The following is a 24255-nucleotide window of genomic DNA, read 5'->3' as shown; positions in this document are numbered from 1 at the left end:
TGAATTTGCTGGTATATAATTTTTCATGAATGATGTTAAAGCAAGGGAAAAGAGAGATTAGCCAAAGTTTATCTCATGATAAATGAATATGGCATCAGCCTGAAACATGGAACTTTTTAAGGTTATTTTCTCAATCCTCTGGGGGACCAGAAGGAGAAGATGAGTTGTCAGTCAGTGGCTTGCTTTTTCAAAATATAAATCATTGATCAATAGGAAAATTCTCTAGCCTGTTTGGATGATGGGCTGTGGCTGAATTGATTTATAAAATATGTCTCTTAATTCCTACAGTTTAAACTGCCACTCCTGTACTTCCCTCCATATCATTAAATGACACTGCCCTTCATGTGTTTGCTCAAGTGCATATCTTGGGGACCCCCACCCCCGCTTAACACCTAGATTTTCATTTACGTTTCATATCAAATCCATCAGAAAATTTTAACTCTACCTACCAAATAGATAGTTAAAGGAACAATACCCTACCGTTTTTACCACCAACAGCAACGTATCATCACCAGTCATTGTATTGCTTCAAACCCTCATCACTGGTTTTCCTGCCTCCACTCTGCCTTCTGCCTCCACACTACTCCACCCTTCAAGACTTGAACACCAAGGTGCCAGAGTGATATTTCGGGCATATAAATGCTACCATTCACTCTTTCCAAAAATCTCCAATGCAGTTGCATTACGTTTAGAATAGAACCCCATACTTTTCCATGTTCTACAAGGCCATGCCTGCATTGGTATATGGCTGTCTCTGAACTCGTTGCCACTCTTTCCTTTTGTCAGGATAACTAGAATGATCTGTGCCCTCCCTCAAACAGGCCAAGTGCATGCCCATTTCATGGCTTTTGCACTTGCTCTTCCCTCTGCCTGCCATAATTTTCCTCCAGGTCCTTTCCATGGCTGGTTTCCTCATTTCACATAGATCTGCTTCAAATGACCTTCAAAACCAGCTTTCCTGACATTCCTCTACAATAGCACCTACATTAGTCTCTTTCCCTTTAGCTGCTTTATTTTTTATAGTACTTAGAAGTACCCGATATTAGGTTATGCATACATTCATTTTCATGTGTATTTTCCATCTCCCTCACTGGAATGCAGGCTCCATGAGAGCAGGAGTTGTGTGTGGCTGGTTCACTGTCATATCCTCTGATAACTAGAGAACTTTCTGGCAAAGAGGAGATGCATTAAAAATATTTGTTGAATGAATGAATTAGCGTGTTTTTAATTTGCATTATAAGCAACACTTATCAAACTATATGAATAAAATATCAAGTATCAAAGCTAGTCAAATTAACTTTTGATTTTCCTGAATACATGCATTCTGATAAATATAGTAAGAGTTCCCCCTTGGGAGCATTTGCTTTATCACTTTGACATGACTCCAAGATCAAGGTTATCACAGATATGGTGTTAGTTTATTCATAAACTGATCTCCCTGCACTCTCTGCTCCCTTGCTTTGTCACTCCTGCTCTCTGAGGTTTTTGAGGCTCCATGGCACCCCTGGGACTTAACATAATTGTTTGCAACAGAAATGATACATTTTGCCAATCCTGAGGCATTGGAGATAAGTAAGGAGTAAAGACCCTCTCTTCTCCCAAATAGCTTCACCTAGTATACATGGATATTCTCTCCGAGCCTTTCATTTTTTTTCTCCCAAGGAACACAAGGTGGTGTCTACTTGCTATATTTCTCACAACTGTTGTGCTCCAATATTTAGAACTAATAACGCTCAAACATTCCAGATCAAAGAAAGCAGAACTGAAATCCCACTTTGAGTCACTGAGGCTCTATGAGTAGTTCATGTTCCCTTGACTTGCTAGGAAAATAGGCAGTTGTTTGTCAAGTCTTTTAGATAAAAAAGTACATGCAGACAACAAAACAAGCTGAAAAAACCCCATTGTAAAATGGAGCCTGTTGGTGGGTTTGCCACAGAGCATGTTTTATTGTCAGCTGAATAAATCTGTGAGTATTGTTTCGTGACCATACTTAGTTGGTAGATTTAAATAGGGTCATAAAGGAATTACCTCTGAGTATAGAACTCATCACGGGGCTTCCCTGGTAGCTCAGCTGGTAAAGAATGTGCTTGCAATGCAGGAGACCTGGGTTTGATCCCTGGGTTGGGAAGATCCTCTGGGAAAGAAGTCAACCCACTCCAGTATTCCTGCCTGGAGAATTCCAGGGACTGTATAGTCCATGGGGTCTCGAAGAGTCAGACACGACTGAGCGACCTTCACTTTCACTTCATAGTGCTCATCATGGGGTTTCAGTGGTAAAGAATCTGCCTGCAATGTAGGAGACTGGGGCTCGATCCCTGGGTCAGGAAGATCCCCTGGAGGAGGGTATGGCTACCCACTGTAGTACTCTTGCCTAGAGACTCCCATGGACAGAGGGGCCTGGTGGCTGCAGTCCATGGGGTGCCAGAGTTGGACACGACTGAAGGGGCTAAGCAGCGCAGCAACGTGGCCCCCATCACAATGCCTCATACAGGTGTTCTCATTTCATACATTCTTATGTAGAACTCCGTGCCTTATAGGTCTTTTTCTATGTAGTACTTACTCTTCGCAGGTGCTTCCAAAAGGCACTTGCAATTGAGTCGTGGAGTTATATTTTAATTATTTATCTAGGTTGTAAGCTCTGTAAGGGTTAAAAGCTGAATTTTATCTTTGAGTCCTTTACATTCCCAGTATATTGCTTGCACATCCAAAAGTCTTCCAAATGCCTTTGTTAAATTGTTTTTGAAGACGGACCAGTTGTCCTGCTCTTGAAACTAATGCAGGAAATATTCCTAATTATTTTTTTCGTGATTTTTATAGTCAGAATCTAAATGTCTTTTGAATTAGCTAATTCTCTACTTCATTATTTTACAGACGATAATATTTTTCTTCTCCAGCTACAAAGAATGCTAAATGCTACTATCCCAAACTTTGATGGGTATCATCATGTATTTTCCATCTAGTATATCAAAGCATTTAATCTGTTATCCTTTTTAATCCTCACACCAAGCCATAAGGGGAAAATATCACATTTTATATAAGGAAACTGAGACTCAGAGAGCTTAAATAAATTCTCTAACTTGCCAAGCCAACCGGGCAGAATCAGGAGTTACTAGACTCATGTCTCCCTGAAAACTATGTGTATTATCTTTCTTACTCCACCATAATGTTCTAAGAAACAAAGTAGAGAAGGCACTACTTAAAATACATTTTGAAAAATATCTGTGATTTTGAAAGAACAGATTTTTATGGTAGGACAATTTTAAGTATCCAAGAGGTATTGATTGTTCTTAATAGTATCTGGGGGTCTAAAAATAAATTTTAGAGGGATGTCAAAGCAAAGATCCACTCATTCTAAATATTTCATACTTCTCTTCTCTTTAAGATTATTAGAAAAATTTGAGAATACTGGCCTCATTACCCTGTCTCTTGTCACTTTTGCTTTGGAGTATAGGATCCTATTATTTTGTTATTCCATAACCGAAGTGTACATGGCATGGGGAAAAAAAGAGAGAAACTTCATCTCTTCATAATTATTTGTAGAATGTTAACACAGAAATTATTCCTATATACAGTTTTGTATATACCAGCTTCTAGATGTTTCTCTAACTAGCAGCTGGTAAGCAGCACAAATGTTCTTTACAATTTCCTTTCTACTCTGAAGAATGATTTGTCAATCGGGACATATTAATAACTCTGTAAAAGAGTTTTTATTCTAAAATAAAGATTTTAATTTTAAAATAAAAATAATTTTTGTTTCAAAAGAACTATGTTATCTTTAATGTTGTCAATGGGGTGTTCTGAAAAATAAAATGAGAGCCTGAAAGTATATTCTTTGGTGGATGCATATAAATATTTCAATGCGTAATTAGCCAGAAAAACATCTCTACTGTTCTTGCTGTATATTTTTTTTTCATAGAAAAATGTAATTAGGATTTAAAATCAACCTGTGCTTCATATCACTACTGTCAGACTTGCATTATTTTTTCAATGATTTCACCTTTGTGTGTGTGTGTTTGTGAGAGAGAGAGAGAAAGGAGAGAAAGAAAATGCCCCCAAAGGCAAGTTGTTTTCTTGACAATAAAATGTCAGTTGGTCTAGTCATGGTCTAATGCTTATTACTTTTTTTTTTTGATTGAACTAGTTTGTTTGAGTTTCCTTCCAGTCCTACTTTTGCCCAAGCAGAAAATGAAGAGGGCTTTGTGTATGTGTGCATGTGGTCATTTTGTTTGGTCATTACCATTCCTGCATTTGTTTGCCAGTTCTGTCACTTCAATTCAACTAATATTTATTAAACACCTAAAGTGTCAGGAACATTCAAATAATGGGTAATTCAGCACATTTCTTTTCTTTGTGGCAGCACAACTGGTCACCCTCAAGACTGTGGAGATGTATCTTAGCTTTAATGGCCCTCCCATTTCACAGTCACGTGTCAGATCTGAGGTCAGATAGATTCAGTTCACTTTTATCAAAGACAAGTGAATCATACAAGAAACATGCCTAAATGATATCCTCTTATAGCATAATATCAAAACATCGAGATGACAGATTGCACAATATGAATGCTCTGCTGTAGTAGGTCACTGATTTTCGTGTCTTTGCTCTCCTAACACCTTGATCACACCTTGAGGGCAAACACTGCACAGGGCTGTAGTAGTTGCTTGATGGAATTTTCAAGGATCAGGTGATAAAGAATTGAGAGGCAAAGTTCCAGCAAGGACTCCAGCTAGTCTTTGCTCTGTCACTTTTGGCACACCGCTTGTGCTTTTTGCACCTCAGATCATTGATCTCTAAAACAAGAGAATTGACCCAGCTCCAAATTTTTCCACTATCACCGTTTTTTTTAACTTCTAATTACTATAAGAGGTAAAGGCTGAAATCAAAGCTATTCCAAAGCCCCTGTCACAATGCCTAGCACATAACACTGCCCAATATACAGTACATCAGTTAAGTTGGATTGGACGTTTTTGGTTAAAATCTTGGACAAAATACTGATGTGTAAGATAAATAAAAGCAGAGATATTTTTGTCAAGAGAGGAGTAGGTGGCATAACCAAGTATGAAGTCAACTCCCCGTCCACCCCTTTTCTCTGTCTGCATTTCATCTGCCCAGAGGGATGCTATGGAAACCATAGGGCTTTAGGGAACACAATCTAAAAATCAAAAAACTTAATAAGCTTAGAATTTTCTCTGGCTTGAGCATTCTATGCCCCCTCTGCTAACTTGGAGTTGTCCCATGAGGATAATATAAAAAGGTCTTAACGATGCAGTACTATGCCATGTGGTGGGTGGTGAATTGGAATGGAGAACCATACAACCATTTGATATTTCTGAGCAAATGTCCTACATGGGGATTTTATTATCTTTCTCTACAGATAAATTAGTCTGGGATGTGTTTGAACAGAGAATATTTTTCTCAGCTACTTACTATAACTGCTGAATTGTCTATTTGTCTACACAGTCACAAGCTTTTCTAAACTGAGTTAATTTACTGAATAAGCTGGTTATTTTGACGCCATCAGTCAGTTTAGTTCAGTCTCTCAGTCGTGTCTGACTCTTTGCGACCCCATGGACTGCAGCACACCAGGCTTCCCTGCCATAGTTGCTTTCAAAGTTTACTGAAATTATTTGATAACCACAGCTTAGGACCTGTGGCTTTTTTAACCTATCAGTGGTAAACTGCTTTGCCAAAATTCAGTGAATAATCAACTTATTTAGCTGATAGGAGAATAAAAATCTGTTAAGATCACTGTAGGCAAGAAATACAAGTGTTTAAGGTTAATCAGAGTGATGTCAAATCTTCAAGAATTTCAAAGTGATTTATCTCATCCTATTACCCTAGCTTTCCTCCCCGCTTCCTTCCCAGCCTGGTGTTAAATATTAATGAAGATGAATAATGTATTCAATTAGTTATGAACAAAAGCTGTTGATTCTATGTGAGGTTGGTCTTCCAAACCAGGACTCTTAAAACTCATCCCTGTTTTCCGAGTTAGGATGCATCATCCATTTGCACTGACTGTGTTTTCTGTGAAAGAAAGAGAGTGGTGAGCTGCCAAAGCAGATTGAATTCTTGAATCCTCTGGTGAGGAGGATATATGGCTGACTCGGGGCACTGCTGTCTTGATCAACCTTCCAGTTATCAACCACACTGGCATGTCCTCCTGGCAAGGAAGGAAGAAAGCCCTCAATGCAAACCATTTAATTTTTCAGTCAATTTCAGCAACCCTTAATTGGTCGTTTCTGTACTTCCTACAGAGTTGAAGTTGCAGTGGCAGATTTCACAGGGACCTGGCAGGCTTTTTAGTCCGAGAGGGTAAGCAGGAGTCTTTAATGAAGGATACCTGACTATTTGCCTAAAGTCCAGATTGTCTGGTCTAGCTCAGGATGAAGTATGCAGTGGGAAACCTATCTTCGAGATGCTTAATAGCCCACTCTTAGATCTGTGTGCTGATCATTGATAGACTGATAAGTGCACAGAGCAGTAATGGGTAGAAGCTAAAACTCAGACAGTATATCATGCAAATTAGCAATAAGTACTATTAAGTGTCACAGATAATAGCAATAAAGGGTTCTGACTAAATGGAAGTATCATTTTAAAATAGAACGTGGTGAGTATTTATGTGCATATGTTGGAGTATGCAGCTTGTACTTGTAGTAATGTAATGCCACATTGCTTTCATTTATAGGAGATGTATGTGAGAAACACTTAATCTAATTACTAAATTATGGATTTTGAGGCAATGTGATCCAGAGTAGGGAATCTAGGAACGGGATTAAGAAGAAATGGACAATATTATGCCCCCCAAAGTCATTGAAATGCATGATACAGTTATATGTGTATCTTTAATTAACACAGAGAAAATGTAGGGCACCCTTTAAAAAGGAAAACGTGGTGCAGATTGAAATATTTGGTAAAGTGCAATCATGTGTTCATAAGGTCTGAGCAATCTTGAGTCTGTGCTTCAGCGGTCTCATGTGACTGTCAATTTGGTAGTGTTATATTTGACTCATGTATAATCTAATCGCTTTTCAGCTTGCCTGAAGGTACTGCCTGCAATATGTAAGTCACTACCTGGTAAAATGCTTTGACACACTACTCAGAGAATGAGAAATATTTATAAAAATAAACTGTGTTCTCTCCTTCAGTTTATGCAGCATAACTCTAAGTCTGTATTATTATTGTTTTTCAGCCCCTCTGACAGATAAACCACCCAAGCTGTTGTATCCTGTGGAAAGTAAACTGACAATTCAGGAGACCCAGCTGGGTGAGTAATTCCTTAATTCTTGTTAGTACACTTTTCTTGTTACATTCTGACCATTACTAAGCCTAGATTGTAGCCCGGTGTAATACTCTGAGCTAAACCCATGTTTATTTAAAGGGAGCAAAATTAGAAAATACCAGCAAATATGGCATATTGCGTCCCGCCATGCCTGCGTTAGGATTAAGTTGGACATATGGATGTCAAATCTCATGTGTTATTTAGATGATTGTTGAGAAATTAGGTGGTTGTTGAGAAATCAGATGGGCTGAGAGTTTTGCTGATATTATCTTGTCATTTTATAAGGCTTGAATTGGTTTTAAAACAAGTCATGTGAAACTATTTGACTTATAATACCCAGTTATACATTAAAGTACAGTTTTTGAAAATTGGGGGAAAGGGTAGAGATTCATTAAAATGAATGACACTATTACAGTTATGGATAATGTATTTATAAAATGTGAGCAAGTGACTTTTGATTAAAAGACTGAAACAGAAGAATATGGACAGAATATGTTCTGGTGAAAATATCTAGTTGGCCACAAATCTGAATTTTAACGTATTTATCTTAGAGTTAAGTCTAGAGTTTCTTAGTCTGACTAATCTATACTCAGTTATACCAAATTATGGGAAATTTCCCCTCTTGTTTATAAATACATACAGCACATTCAATTATATTTTTTATTTGAAATATAGTATGCATGTGTGTATATATCATAAACTTTAGCAGAAAATTATTTTCTTTTAGTGGTTTATTATGAAAAGTTATCAAAAGTGTAATTTTAGCCATATATTCATGGTTTTTAAGGAATATTTTGTTACATTAACCGTTTGAAAGTAGAAATGCATTTAATGAATACAACTAAAAAATTGATTGCCCATCCCTTATGTTATCAATGTTGTTATTGTTATTGGGGTGAGAATTTTGATCAAAATTGTAAATCTGTCTTCAAAATGAAGATTACAGATCTGATCATCTTACTAATAGCATATCCAAAGTTGTAGTGCAAAAAGGTAAGGTGATGGTTTTAGAGACTATAAAATAATCGTAGTCAACAAATTTCCAACATTGGAAATATTCACCAATTTTCAGTCATGAACATATGTAATTTTTATACAAGTCAGAGCATTAATATGTTTCTTTGCTGATAAGCCCAAGCCTTTGGATTAAATCCATCTTACATGCAAGTAGTTTTATAATTATTATTTTGAGGTGGGAAACCACAAGTAACATTAAAGCAAGGCTATATATAAAACAAACATGTTAAAATCGTATCGTGCTCTTTATGCATGCTATGGTATATTGAGGTGTATTAGATTTGGTATATTATTAGACTAGGTATATTATTGCTACTTTGAAAAGAAATTTTGAAATATAAATTTTCATAAGTGACCATGTTCATATAGACCTTTCTGTAACCCCTAGGAAGATGTATTTCTAAGGAGTTATGCAAAACTATGAGTATATTGTACCAAGAAGGAGTGGTTTATTGTACTAGTTATCTGTAATGAACATTGCCAAAGTGATATTAATTATATCCCTGACAACATAATTCAAACAATTTTATGAAAGATGGCTGCTCATTGAGTTTCCTTATATTTTCCCTAAATTTTGAATATATCAGATTGTTCCCTGCCTTCTACTAAAATGTTCTACAAAATGGAATAAATAATTCATAAAGCTCTATTTTTTTAAAAATTACTTTTCTTGAACAAAAATTACAAAAACAAATCAAGTCACATTGAAAAGATGAAAAATTTTATGCAAATTAGAAGGTGTGTCTTTATATTTGTTTGAGGAAAAATGGGCATGTCTGTTATCAAAATGCTCCAGAAAAATACTCTAATTAATTCCTTTATTGTCACTGTCTAAAGGAACTTGAGCTCACTTTAAATTCCAAGTAAACCATAGACATCAACCTGGGACTTATATTCTAGTCAACTTTTGTTTTATTTTCTGACTCTAGTTCTCCATGTGATAAATCGTTTACTAGTTTGAGAAATTTAGCCTTAATCCATGAATTTTTGAGCAACAGTTGATTTGAAATGAATACCTTTTAGTGTTTTAGCTTTTATAGTATTGAGGGAGATGAACTAATCACAAAGGATAAGTGAAAATAGGAAATAATGTTAAGGGCCAAAAAAGGGAAGGACTCGAGATGCCTAAAATATGTTTGTTCTCTACAAGGTGTAGTTTGATATTTCAGTTCCTTTGGGGTTTGATTTTTGCCTTTTCCAGGTCTGAAAAAGCTATGACTTTGTATAGGCTCAAAATGTGTTATCAAATCCTAAGGAAGGGAACTGAGTGAAGAGTCATGACAGCGGGGGGTAGTAAGGAGGGTGGCCAGGGTCAGTGAAAGGGAACCTGTAAGTTATGCCAACTTTCATGAGAAGGTAAACATCTCCAACAAAGTTTCATTGACCAAGAGCTCAGGGCTCTGACTCAACCTTGTCCTAAATTGAGGGTTAACCTCAGTGGTGAATAAAACTACTATGTGCATTAATTACAAGAGCAATCATTAGAAATTACACAAAGCTGAGTTAATACATGTCTGATGACCTAACATGAACATCTTAGCTAATTTAAACACATATCTAGCCAACAGATCCCCAGTTTGTGTGTGAATATATAAAACACGTTCATAATGACTTAGACAAAAGCACAAAATGCATAGATTCATCTTCATCTCCAAATTCTGCTTTCTCTGCTGTTTACTAGTCATGACTTCCTTTCACTTTCCACATCCCTCGCATCTTCCTTTTCTTCTAATTCTTTCATCTTCTCAAAACTGGAAAGATTCTGATAGTGATCATTTAAACTGTTTCAGTACAGAAAGCAAAAGGCACCAAAAATTTCAAAATACTTGGGAAAAAACTAATGTAATAGTAACTAAACTCGTATAAAACATGTAAATTGGGTGGTTTTGAATTTCAATCAATATGGTGTTACAGCTAGCGATTATAAGTGGCATCTGTATGTTATTTCTAAATGGGGGAAAAAAAAGACTCTGTCTCTTTTAAATAACTTTCAGGCATCAGCAAATATGTGGACAGAACTTTCTTGGGCAAAAGGCCCAGAAATCACACTGTACAGTTCTGAAGGTCAATCCAGGGGGTGAGCCTGACTTACTCTTTTCAGGCAGCTATAGTCAAAGGAATCAAAGGACGTACACCGTTGTCTTGCTGAACTTGAGCCCTAAGGATGTCAATCAGAGATGTGGTCTTCTTATGGCCAGGAGCCCATTTTCAAAAACTTCTAGTCCAGAGGATGTTATGTTAATCATTACCAGACTTTCAAAGAGTAGAAATTCATTCCATCCTTGTCCTAGTGAGACACGTTATACTTTATAACTTAGAATTTACTGAAAATTATCATTCATTACTCATCTAGATATGAGAAGTACTTTATGTAAATTTTGCTTTTTTTTTGCTTTAAAAATAACTTTATAGGTTAGTTTCATAGGTTAATTACAGATAGACCTTTGTAGGAGATACAGAAAAGAATTGTGTTTCTTATACTTTATATTGTAGAAACATTCTGCTTCTATTAAATATTCCCAGAAAATACCCCTTTAATGGCTGTATGACATCCTTGTGAATGTCCCATAACTTCACAGATATTGCTGGAAATTTGGGTTTTTCCAAGTTTCATTATCATAAATAATGATACAGTTATCTTTAGCCATACATTTTCTGACTTATTTCAACAGGACAGATTGCTAAAAGGAAAATTACTGGGTAAAAGGAGATAATTTCTCCAAAGTTTCTTGATACATAGTTTTAGAATTCTTACCAGAGAAGTACAGACTCTCACTAGAAGTATTAGTGAATTTAATAACTTTTCATTTTTTTGATACATTGCATAAAATATTATATCTTTATAACATAGGGCCCTTAAACAAAAATCCACTTTCCTTAAGTATCAGAATCATTTCTTCCTTCCCTATCTTAGCTCTTTCTTTTCATTCGCTGAATATGACTGTAGCTTCTTTTTTCAGGATTATCCACATTTGGAAGGTTTCAAATAAATCTAATCCATATTGTTGAAGAATTATAGAAATTTAATTAAATGTCTACAGTCTCTATCCATTTTTTTCTCTTGCTTATCTTAATGCTCAACTGAAAACTTCCTCTAGAGTCTGTGTGTCTTAATATAAGTACATGGTAATTTTGTGATGTGCTTTGGGCATAGGGATTGTCAATAAATACTAATTGACAATAAGGTATACATGTTACAAAGGATACACATCTCCAGATTTTCTGTTAAAAAAAATAATGAGACTGAACTGAATAAACAGTTCAACAGTGCTATTGTTTTTCTTTAATATCCACTTCCTGTTGATAAATTTGTTAAAAAGAATCCTTGTGTATCAGACTGAGTTATAAGGATTCACCAGACATTGCCATCTCAAGGAAAGTCATCAACCATGACAATATTGAAACCTCAAAGTTTTAAATGTCTGTCCTTGTAAAGGACACAGTACACATGTGACTAGATCCAATTTAACTACAGGCTAATTAAAATAAAATGTCACACTAGGACTTAACTAACACATCTTGCTCTGATACACCATATTATAGTTTGCAGAATTTTAAACTTCAAGCAGACTGAGGGGCAAATGTCCATACAATAGATCCTGATTGATAATTTAATAGGAAAACTTTTTGTCATGAGAATTTTATGTTTCATTTTGTTGTTGTTCAGTCACTAAGTCATGTCTGACTCTAACCCCATGAAATGTAGCATGCCAGGCTTCCTTGTCCTTCCTTGTCTTCCTGAGTTTGCTCAAACTCATGTCCGCTGAGTCAGTGATGCCATCCAACCATCTCATCCTGGTCACCCCCTTCTCCTTTTGCCCTCAATCTTTTCCAGCACCATGGTCTTTTCCAATGAGTCAGCTCCTCGCATCAGGTGGCCAAAGTCTTGGAGCTTCAGTTTCAGCATCAGTCCTTCCAATGAATAGTCAGGATTGATTGACCTGTAGGATTGACAGGTTTGATCTCCTTACAGTCCAAGTGATTCTCAAGAGTCTTCTCCAACACCACAGTTTGAAAGCATCAATTCTTCGGCACTCGGCTTTCTTTATGGTCCAACTCTCACATCCGTACATGACTATGTTTCATTTACTATCTTACTAAAATAAGTGGTTATTGAAACATATTCTGCTTCAATCCTTTATATGTACTAGAACTTTGTGTGTGTATATATATATATACACATATTATATATAGTGCATGGAATTTGTTGTATTACATATATTCTAGTCGAGTTTTTAATCCAAGAAAAGTATATAGGGAATTATTTTATGGAGTGAAAATTAGCTCTCTAACATTTACTGTCTAGGTCTATATTTTCATAGCTATTATTTTCTTGAAACAGAACACATACTATCTGAATAGTTACTTATTTAGGAAGACTGTTTCCTTTCTCAGGTAGGGAAGTTCTTAATATCAGTATCCTAGAAACAAAACAATTCAGGTGTTAAATTTGATACCTAATTCTGAAAGTGACATACAATACTGTTGATGCTAAAGAGTACTTTGTTGCTGAGTTATGCATCTGATTCAAATATGACCTTCCTTCCCAGAGGTAAAAAAGTCAGGTTTGACTGTTTGGGCTTTTCCCATCTGCAAATACTCTTCTGGTTGTCATCAGCAAATGGAATGCTGTTGACTTTGGTTTTACTGCTCCATGGGGAATGTACAAACTATATTTTCACTGAAAAACTCATAGAAAGCACCATAAAACTTCCTTTTCACTCTGAATAAAAACGTTTGTATCTAAGTCTTGATTTGAGATGACAAATGATGTACTTGTTGCCCACTTAAGAAAGACATGCAGATCAACGGAGTTCTACCGCCTGAAATAAAACTTGCTAGACATAAATTAGAGCTTCTGGGAAAATAGACATCATGATTAAAGCATGTAAAGGCAAATACAGAGTAGTGTTATAATTATTTAAACTAATGGTATTCAGTTCTACTCAGTACAAATTTATTGCACCAGGATGAATGAAAGTAATAACTCTTGACAGCTGTTGTGGTCTGATATCTTATTTTTGAAACCAAAAGGACCTTAAGAATTGTGATTTTTAAGCTGAAGAGGGATATTTTCATATTAGTATTTATTTAATATGTCATATCCTTATACAAATGATAAATCAATAAATGGAAACTAGTATTCACATTTTTAGATCATTATGTGGCCTAACGTGTATGATATGAATATTGAAGATTTTCAAAATCAGAGTCCTTAGTGCTAGAGAGGAAGAATAGGTTGGGGGGAAATGCAGCTTTGCATGTTCGCTTTAAAAATTGCTAACTAAAGACTCAGAGACTCAGAGAATAAACTAGAGAGACTCAGAGAGAAAGGGGAAGGGGCCATATAGGAATGGGAGAGTGGGAGGTTCAAAGTATTGGGTGTAAGATAGACTTAAGGGTGTATTGTACAGCACAAGGAATATAGTCAATGTTTTGTAATAACTGTATATGGAAAGTAACCTTTAAAAATTGTATAAACTTGTTTTTAAAAAGTTCAAGAAGAGCTGAGTGGCAACAATGAGAACAAACCTACACTATTTTAAAAATAACTTACTCTTCTTAATATTAAGTGTCTTATTGCAGTTTCTCAGTTCAGAACAAAATCAAGCCAAAAAAAAAAAACAAAAACAAAAAACTGCTAGCTAAGCAGAAACCACACTTCCTTTTTAAGTATTATATGCTCAAGGCCTACTGCTAGGCCAGGCTTGAAACTCAAAAGAAGATGGAAATGAAGGTTAGAGCAACTCCTGTGGGCCATTGATTTCTGAAAGTTTAGAAGTCAGTTGAAACATTTTTTAAAATGCTTTAAAAATGGAATAGAGAAACTGTAAGTGAATCTGCTTGTTCTTACTTTGGAAAAGGGCCAAAAGAGAGAAAAGGAATGAAGAAAACAAAGGTCCAGGAAAAAATGTCACAAAACCAATGCAGAGAGTCCTTGGAAATGTTCACCTCCTGGTATAGTTCTGGTCTAGTTTGTTGGACACCAACGTGAATCATGTAGCTTGCTCTTTTGCTATAGCACTAAGAGTACAGTTTTGTTTGTTTGTGGTCAACTGAGAAACTAGATATGTGAAGCTCTTCACATTTCTAGATTTTGAAACTTTATGAAGTGGAGGGACTTTGATAGTGAGTCAAATTCTTCTCCTTAAACCGATGAGAAAACAGAGACCAAAAATGGCTACATGTTTCTGTATTATAAAATTTGCAAAAACAAACTTATCATTGCCACCATCATCATTTTTTTTTGTTATTAACCATGACTATTATCATGTTATTATTTTGGTTACCTACAATAAAGAGGCAGCATATAGCAGTGGTTTGCTACCACGTACTTCTGCTGAAATCTTTAACAAATAGCCCTCATTTTCCTAATCAGTAAAGAAGATACCATGATACCACGTACTTCTGCTGAAATCTTTAACAAATAGCCCTCATTTTCCTAATCAGTAAAGAAGATACCATGATAATACCTAGCTCTATAGAGTTAGTATGGGCATTTAATGAAGTAACACATGTAAAAATTAGTACATTGCCTGGTATATGTTTAAGTGGTCTATATATGCTTGCTGCTATAAGTTGAGCTATTTTAATGCTACACACACACACACAAACACACACACACAGAATGCTGTATATATGAGATTTATGAAATGCATTTTGAATGCCAATGATTGTTTGATCTTGCTTATATTCGGTAAGGCTTTTTTAGACAATTTCCATCTCTCATCTAAGAACATCTAAAAATACATACGCATACTAAATTTTTCAACTTAAATGAAACTGTGTCTTAAAGAAATTATTGATTTTAAATTAATTAATTCTTCAACAAATCTATCCAACTGCATGGCCATAACAGAAGAAAATGATTGCCAGCCTCTAAACATTGACCATGTAATGGACACTATACCACATGAATTTATCTGTAACCATCAAGAAGAAAGTAAGAGTGAAAAAATTACTTTTTCAAGTAAAGAAATTCAGATATGATATTTCTTAAGACAAAGGACATGAGAATAATTTACAAAACAAAGCATCAACCATTATGCCTGTCAAGTTCCTCCTGAAGGTTTTGAAAATAGTCTTATTCATTTTATAGAAAAATACTGCTTTTCCTCTGACAAGTACTATTATCACAAAGCTTTCTGAGTCATTCCTAATGATTGAAGTTTACCAGCATAGAAAAATGCAGTGAGTATCCTATGTTAACATGAACTTCTGTATTTGCAAAGTAAATGCCAACTTCTCAGAAGTAAACCTATCAAAGGACTTAATGGTGTAGAATGTTGAAAGAAGTTTCAGAATAAGAATATGTACCACATGACTGATGTTCATTAAAACAGAAACTATAAAAAGACCCACATCATTTTAAATTTGAATATAAAGAGATGTTCATCCATAAATTTCCTTTTGAATTTTGGCTAAATAACTGAGCATTCCTAATTATATGCAGACTTTTCATGAAAAATAACTTGTGTTTGAATATGATTATAAAAATAGGATGCCAGTATTTTATGGTCTAATGTTAACACACTTAGCATTCTAATCATACCTTACTCTACCAACTTACATACAGATTTGTGGGTAAATTGAATCATCATCATTTCAGAGAAGTGTTCCCTTCATTTTTGATTGATCTTTCATTGGTAGTGGCTTAACATGTCAGTTTTAGGAGACTCTGTCCCCCAGTCTCTTTTAAGCAGCTAATGTTCAATGCAAGATTTATATGCACAAGGGAAGTACTATAAAGTAACTCTGTGGTGAATTATTTTATATAAGATTCCTTTTGTAATTGAATAATCGCCCCTATAACGTTTCTCTGTGTTAGTGAAGATTTTTACATTTTTGTAAGATGTGGTTCACTGATGCAAAACTGGCAAGTGGTATTTCTAATTAACCCAAATAAAGGATCAGCCACCTATCACTTCAGTATGTCTTCCTCTTGTCTATCAGTGGAAAATGATATCCCCTTTCTGACTTTTGCCTCCTCTGAGGAAATATTAAATATTTTTAATATTACATATTTAATATAATTTCAATATTAAATATTTAATATTTTAAATATTAAATATTTCCTCTGATGAAATATTAAATTTTTCCCCAGTTATAACTGTTTAGTTATATATATATATATATATATATATATATATATAGTTTAGTCTATCCTACCACATGTGGTAGGGTAGATTGTTGGAGTAACAAGAATATCTCATGCTCAGTTATAACTAAACAGTTAATTTTCATAAGAGTTACATTGTGAAGGCCATCATACTATCTTGTCTGCCTTGATTTCCTTGAACAATATCCTAATGGAATGACTGCCAACATGACTGCCATTCCAAATGACTGTATCATTTGTTTTTCCATAGCTATAACCATTATTTCCAATTTGAAAGAGAGCGTTCTATATTTTGATGCTTCTGGAATTTATATGGACCTTTTCATTACATCATTCTGTTGACCCCTTCTTTTTTTCCTTCATATATTCCTATGTATTTAATAACATTTTTCTCTTTAATATAAAAGTATATACAATGAAATTTGTTTTGTTTGTCCATGAATACCTAAACATTCATATTTTAAGATGTAACAAAATGTATGCTCCAAAACATGCCAGATAAGCCCAGTGCACAGAGTATCCAGAAAATTTTAAAACCTGCACCTCACCACGAACTCTCAAGAAGAGACCTGTCTTACAGTTTATCACATACAAGCCCAATGTTACTTTCTCAGGGAAACTAAGGATTTTAAAAAGTTTTATAGTTAGGATATGTAAATTTTAATTGTAGCATATATTATCTGATCAAATAATTAAGAAAAGAAAAAAACTTGATGAAGAGTTTTTACTTTCCATTGGTCTGGTCAGAAGACACCTTCCATTTCCACTTCTGGTCCACAGTGAACATGAGAGAAAGACTTCAAGATCCTGAGGAGTCCAAGAAAGCCAATACTCCCCTCTCCCCTCCTACTTCCCTGCAGTGATCTCCTCAAACTTACAGGCAGGCTCCAGGTTTTCTCAGTCTTGGAGAGTTTTTGTTTCCAGTTTAATAAAAGCAGGGCACTCACCTCAGACTTGCCTGACAAAGAATTGTGTTTGTAGAAACTTGGCAGTTTGAGTAGGAAGAGAATAAAGGAAAGTCCATTGCTTTTCTAGAAAAATTAAATCAAATTCATTCTGTCACTTCCAGCTATCACTAGAGATAGGGCACTCACAACATAGCGTGTTCTAGGAAAATTTGAGATTGTTACCACAAATGTTCAGTAAGAAACCATTATCGGAAACAGCTTAGGGAAAGTTCAACAAATGTGTTTTTGTCCTCTTATAATAAGGAATTTTTTAGTGTTTCTGATAAATAGACAGTTCTGATTTGATCAATTGTCTTGGCAACTTTAGGACTTTTAATTTATTGATTAAAATTTTAAAATATTTTCTGAGTAATATACCTAATTTTGGCCAAAATTACTTGAGATGCAATTAGACTATTATTTTATACTCTGCTTATTATATACAACCTCTTATATATCACATATGATATTTATAAAAGGATAAATATACAAAGATAGTTTTCTTAGGTATAAATAGAATTTGCAGTGATTATTTTTTGACAAAGAGCCCTTCTCTATTTCCCATGAATAATGCATTTTTGCTCCAATGCTGTTGATTAGAATTTGCTACTAATTAGAGAGGAGGAGTAACATTTTTATATAATGGAGATAAATAAGTGAATCTTAGATTAGATGAATATAAGAACTGTTCACTTCAGGTGATATTAAGTGTCACAGAGAACATGTTACTATATACTAAAGAAATTTAAACCAAGAGGGAATTCTTTTGACAAATTCCAGAGCATATAGGGCTTTATTTTCAGTCACTAACTATATACATGAAATAAAGTAGAGAAGGCAAGTAGATAAACCTTTCAGAGGAAGAATAATCCAAAGAAGTTTATTTTTCTTCTCAAATACATATCTACTTCAAGCAAAAGTTAATTTGAGGAATTTGGAGGTACTGGGGATCAGCTTCCTATGCCTAGATAATTTACACACACAGGATCACGGGTTCTGATATTTCATCATCAGGGGTCTGATCACAAACATCAAATCACTTAAAAGGCAGGAGCAATGCTGGCTTCAAGGATGATGGGAAAAATGCTACAATTTTCTGTCTTTCCTCTCTCCTTCTTTCTGTTGATCATCATTCCTTATAGAGGTGGAGTGTGGCAAGGGGGTTGGGGAGGCATACAGGGTGAGGACAGAGCTTTTCTCAGTTCTTCTAATCAGGAGGAGCTCTAGCTAAAATTGGAGATTGCCTAAGGAGAAATTCTGATTGGCATAGCTTCAGTGGTGGTGGTTTAGTCGCTAAGTTGTATCAGACTCTTTTGTGACCCCATGGACTGTAGCCTGCCAGGATCCTCTGTCCCTTCAGATTTCCCAGGCGAGAATTCTGAAGCGGGTTGTCATTTCCGTCTCCAGGTATTTTCCTGACCCAGGAGTTGAACCCGCAACCCCTGCATTGGCAGGCAGATTCCTTATCACTGAGCCCCCAGGGAAGCCCATAGCTTTTGTTACAGATCTAAATGTGGAACAGATGAGTCTTGTGTCAGAGTGAGGGGTGTTGCCTCAGTGGCTGTTGTATGCTGTATTTCTCCTGCGGTGAGGAAGCCTGTATGTTGTGCAGGTACATGAATGGGTGAATTGGGGTTGTACCAGTGGAAGATATTATCTGAGAATCAAAGAGTTAAGAGCAACACAGTTAATTGTAGAAGGAAAATCACCCTGTGGGGTGATACAGGAGTCATAGACATAAACAAGTGGGCAAATTCTCTTTAGTGTTCTGGCCCTACAGAGAAATATTTATACCTATTTTATTTTCATAGACTTTTGAAGTTGATGAAAGTAGAAATATTTGTCAATTATCCCAACAGATAGTTTTACTTCTCTCTCTACAAAATTTTCCTTGTATCTAAGTCCAAGGCCCCATACTTGAAAGTGGGCATCGCCTAATTCACTTGCAAAGGTGTACAAAGAAAGAATGAACTATGGGGTCCATAATTATCTTTGCCTTGTTCATTGGATTCTATACATAGTGGCTTTTGTGAGTTTAATGCAATCGTCATTCCTATGTATAATTATCAGAGTGAAGATTTAGGGCAACAGAGAGTAGTAATCCTATAATGGGCATACCAAAAATTAAAACAGAGTTTGTCAGACTCTGGGTTTATTTTGTTAAGGAAATTATCTTTAAAATAAATGTTAGGTTTGCTGCTTAAAGATAATATATTTGCCTGTTGCCTCAAAGATAAAGGCCAGCCTCTTCACCATCTGACCCCATTTTTTCCCACAGTTTCGGTTCCTCTCCTGCTTAGGTCACAGCACTGGCCAGGCACTCATGCAGTGGCTGCCATCTGGAAGTCCCTTGTGCCTGCTACTCACATTTTAAGATGTATCTCAATGTCAATTTTATGAAGTCTTTCCTAACTCCATTCCTGCTGGGCAGAATTAAGTAACACTTGTCAAATACTAACAAGTTTCTTTTTCACATTTTTGTTAGAGGATTTCTCTCATCATTTGGTGTACATACCATTGTGTGTCAATTTCTCTTACTGCACTTGGAACTCTTAAAGAATGGACTACAGTGTTTTCATCTTCACACGCCTAAAATTTTGGTCAATACCTAATACACAGAAATATATGAATGAGCAAATAGTGTAGCATTTACTTAGCTTTAATACTCATAAATAAAAACCAACATTTATAATTTACCCTTTCAAGTAGCTGCAAACTGCATAGTGACAGAATGAACCAAACTAAAACTGTTGGTTTTGATCTGATTGCCTGGTATGATTAAAGATCCTCTTTGATGGATGAGGGAGACAGATCAAGAAAGGCCTAGGAATCTGAGCTATGAAGATATAACTGGGAAGCCCAGCAATAAATCAAATTCAAATCAGACAGAGGAGGAAAAATCAGATCGCTACTGAAGGGCAACAGAACAGTAGGTTGAGCTTGGAAAAATAAACAGAGGTTAAAAGAACAGTTACATATTACAGTTCAGCCAATAAACTGTTAATGGTTAGAGTTAAGTGGCATCTTGAGTTTAGGGCAGATCTCTAAAGTTTAGTCTATTAGACTCCATAATGTTAGAGAGGCAGAAGGCGAAATGGGTTCACTAGTTCCATTTACTACCTTCTTATTGTCTACTGGGCACAAGGTCTGCTAACAACTGCATATATAGGTATGTATAGGTAGGTAGGTAGCTAGATAGATAGAAATAGACATAGACACAAGCCTGTCTACAAAAGCTTTATATTATAATTTTGATTAACCTCAGGAATGATCCTTGTTCCTCAAGAATAGGCCAAGATTTTCTGTCCTTGTTTACAACTTCAGCCATAAGTGAATGTCAGCTCTCATTATATGAGCTTTTTAATCAACTGGAAAGTCAGGACCCTGTGGGTTCAGCTTTCCTTGGTTAATGATCATAATCTCTCTTTGCTCTTACAATATCTTACCTTTGCAAGACATTTTCATATGTTGTCTCATTTCATCTTTTTAACAGTCTGTGATGCTTGTATTGTGCTTCCATTTTATAGACTGTGACAGAAGCTTATGTGCTATACTTCTTGGAACATTTCTACACACTACTGTATTGATTCTTTTTTCACTCCATTGTTAAATTCTAATTGTGAATAAATGCTCTCTTAAATCCATGACACTTCTGCAATATTTAGAATGGTTTCATATTATCCTTATGGACGACAATATTTAAAATGGTCTCATCCTTATGGACTGCTTCGTTCTATTTTATCCCACTGTTAACACATTCTGTGTCTCATCAAATAGAACATCTAGTAATAATGCAATTGAATATGAACTTGTCCTTGAAATGTTTCTCAGGTTTTTTTCCCTAGTCATTTGCATGGCTTCTGGATCTGCTTTTGTTCATCTTTGCCTCCTATTTTCTCATTCCCATTTTTTTGTACTTCTGCTCTCTCAAGTACATTTTAACAGACACTTTTCTTCTTCTATTGATCTTCAAGCATGAAATTTCTTTTCAAGGCACTTAAGAAAATGGAAGTACTTAGAACATTCATGAACAGAATGTCCTGTGAGCTGCAAAAGTGAATGTGAAAAAAAGCAAATAGAAGAGCCCGTTAGTTCATCTGAGTTTTTACCCTTTAAAGACAGCAAATTGTAGTCCTTTCATAAAAACAAGCAAAAAGCAAGTGGTCTCATTTTACTTCTTAAAATAGACAAAGTAAAACTAATAATTGACATGTCAATTTACTGTGACTATTAATTCCCTGTGCACGAAGTTGGCTTTTGTTAATTTAGGGTTCGCATTTTCTTTCTGAATATAATTAACTGACTGTACATAGATAACTAATTGAAAGCCAATTCATGATTGCTTGAGCATTTAAAGTTAAAAACTATGTAGACATTAATAAATTATCATTAGAAAACCTGTAACAACTATATTAAAATTAATGTTAACCCAGAAGTTACATAGGACTTAGGATATTTTTATGACATTTTTATGACATTTACATTTACAGAACATCATGCACATGGCTTGTAAATATATGTTAACTTTAAAGAACTTGGTGAGGTATTCATAGAAATGAAAATTCTTTTATAATGTAAATGTACTGAATTAACATAACAAAGTAATTTGCAATTTTCCCTCTGAGCTGACATGTACTAGGTCAAGGTCCCATAAATGATGGTATCAAAATGTGAATTTCCACCAACTGTGAAAATGCTTATACAAATGAAAGTAGCATAGTAACTAAGTTAACACTCCATTTTAAACTTCAGTGACTAAAAGGACCTAAGCATTAATTTATTTTATTTTCACAAAAGCAGAATATTGAAAACAAGATAAAGTTGACTTTATTCTAGCTTATGAGAACAGTTTCTCAATGGCGAAATAAGGCTAAGATTCTCTGTTGAAATAATGATAAATTCTCTTAAACACAGAGGAACAGCTTATGTTCAGTTTAGTAATTGGAACACATGTATTTCAATTATTTTTACATTATAAGTTAACATTTTCACTTTTAATTTTTTTTTTCTCTTGATTAACAAGGTCCTTGGCATCATGGTATACTGACATGAGCCAATGGTCTAGTTTTGCCCCTGACTATTTGAGATTCTCAGTGGCCTGAAGATCTTCATCTCCAACTGTCTATAGTAATGATTTTTAACAAGAAATGAATGACATAAATACCTGTAGAACTTTTACAAAACACATACATCCAGTTTTCTATCTCACCTGCCTCACTTGTACTTGAAAACTTATTAGATCTGTAGGCTGAGAATCACTGTTCTCTGTCCTGTTGGGACTTTTAATTTCTGTAAACAGAAAATTCTTATAGTAATGTCTCTATATCTGCATATATCTATGTCTATATCTCTCTATATTTGTATCTCTTCTGACCTAGTGAATCTGATGTTTTCTTTGTCATAATCATGATATCTATACTTTCTGGAGCTCTTTGCTATGCATATAAGGGAGCTTAACAGATACAAAAACTTCTGATTATCTCATCAGCCAGGTTGTTATTGTCAAGAAAGACAGACTCTGTAACTCAGGCATAGTGGGTACAAGTGAGATCTGAATATCCTTCCAAGTGGAAACTATATACTATACTGCAAACTGAAAGTAGGGATGAAGTAGAGAAAGAGGGAACTTCTCAAAGCCTAGTGGAAATTCAGCAACAATTTGAGTCACTTACCTTTCTGAAAGTAAGAAGATATTAAGCAGAAAATATTAAGAAGAGGTGGCAAGAATACACAGAAGAACTGTACAAAAAAGACCTTCAGAACCCAGATAATCATGATGGTGTGATCACTCACCTAGAGCCAGACATCCTGGAATGTGAAATCAAGTGGGCCTTAGGAAGCATCACTACCAACAAAGCTAGTGGAGGTGATGGAATTCCAGTTGAACTATTTCAAATCCTAAAAAATGATGCTGTGAAAGTGCTGCACTCAATATGCCAGCAAATTTGGAAAACTCAGCAGTGGACAAAAGACTGGAAAAGTTCCGTTTTCTTTGCAATCCCAAAGAAAGGCAATCCCAAAGAATGCTCAAACTACCACACAATTGCACTCATCTCACATGCTAGTAAAATAATGTTCAAAATTCTCCAAGCCAGGTTTCATCAATACGTGAACTGTGAACTACCAGATTTTCAAGCTGGATTTAGAAAAGGCAGAGGAACCAGAGATCAAATTGCCAACATCCGCTGGATCATGGAAAAAGCAAGAGAGTTCCAGAAAAATATCTATTTCTGCTTTATTGACTATGCCAAAGCCTTTGACTGTGTGGATCACAAGAAACTGTGGAAAATTCTGAAAGAAATGGTAATACCAGACTACCTGACCTGCCTCTTGAGAAACCTCTATGCAGGTCAGAAAGCAACAGTTAGAATTGGACCTGGAACAATAGATTGGTTCCAAATAGGAAAAGGAGTACGTCAAGGCTGTATATTGTCACCCTGCTTATTTAACTTATATGCAGAGTACATCATGAGAAACGCTGGGCTGGATGAAGCACAAGCTGGAATCAAGATTGCCAGGAGAAATACCAATAACCTCAGATATGCAGATGACACCACCTTTATGGCAGAAAGTGAAGAAGAACTGAAGAGCATCTTGATGAAAGTGAAAGAGGAGAGTGAAAAGGTGGCTTAAAGCTCAACATTCAGAAAACTAAGATCATGGCATCTTGTCCCATCACTTCATGGCAAATAGATGGAGAAACAGTGGAAATAGTGGCAGACTATATTTTGGAGGGCTCCAAAATCACTGCAGATGATGATTGCAGCCATGAAATTAAAAGACGCTTACTCCTTGGGAGAAAAGTTATGACCAACCTAAGCAGTATATTAAAAAGTAGAGACATTACTTTGCCAACAGAGGTCCGTCTCATCAAGGTTATGTTTTTTCCAGTGGTC

At 35.4% G+C, this 24255-nt stretch overlaps 1 protein-coding gene across 1 annotated transcript in view; it reads left to right on the top strand.

The window, feature by feature from the left end:
- IL1RAPL1 (interleukin 1 receptor accessory protein like 1) overlaps positions 1-24255 on the top strand; it is a 674106-nt gene that overhangs the window by 354005 nt on the left and 295846 nt on the right. Inside the window, exon 5 of the mRNA XM_061137691.1 lies at positions 7187-7261. Within this exon, the coding sequence (XP_060993674.1) occupies positions 7187-7261 (75 nt within the window). The remainder of the gene's footprint in view (positions 1-7186; positions 7262-24255) is intronic.

This window comes from Dama dama, chromosome X (genome assembly GCF_033118175.1).
Source record: "Dama dama isolate Ldn47 chromosome X, ASM3311817v1, whole genome shotgun sequence".
NCBI lineage: Eukaryota > Metazoa > Chordata > Mammalia > Artiodactyla > Cervidae > Dama > Dama dama.
The sequence above is the reverse complement of the archived record's forward strand: the minus strand, read 5'-3'. Positions and strand labels throughout refer to the sequence as shown.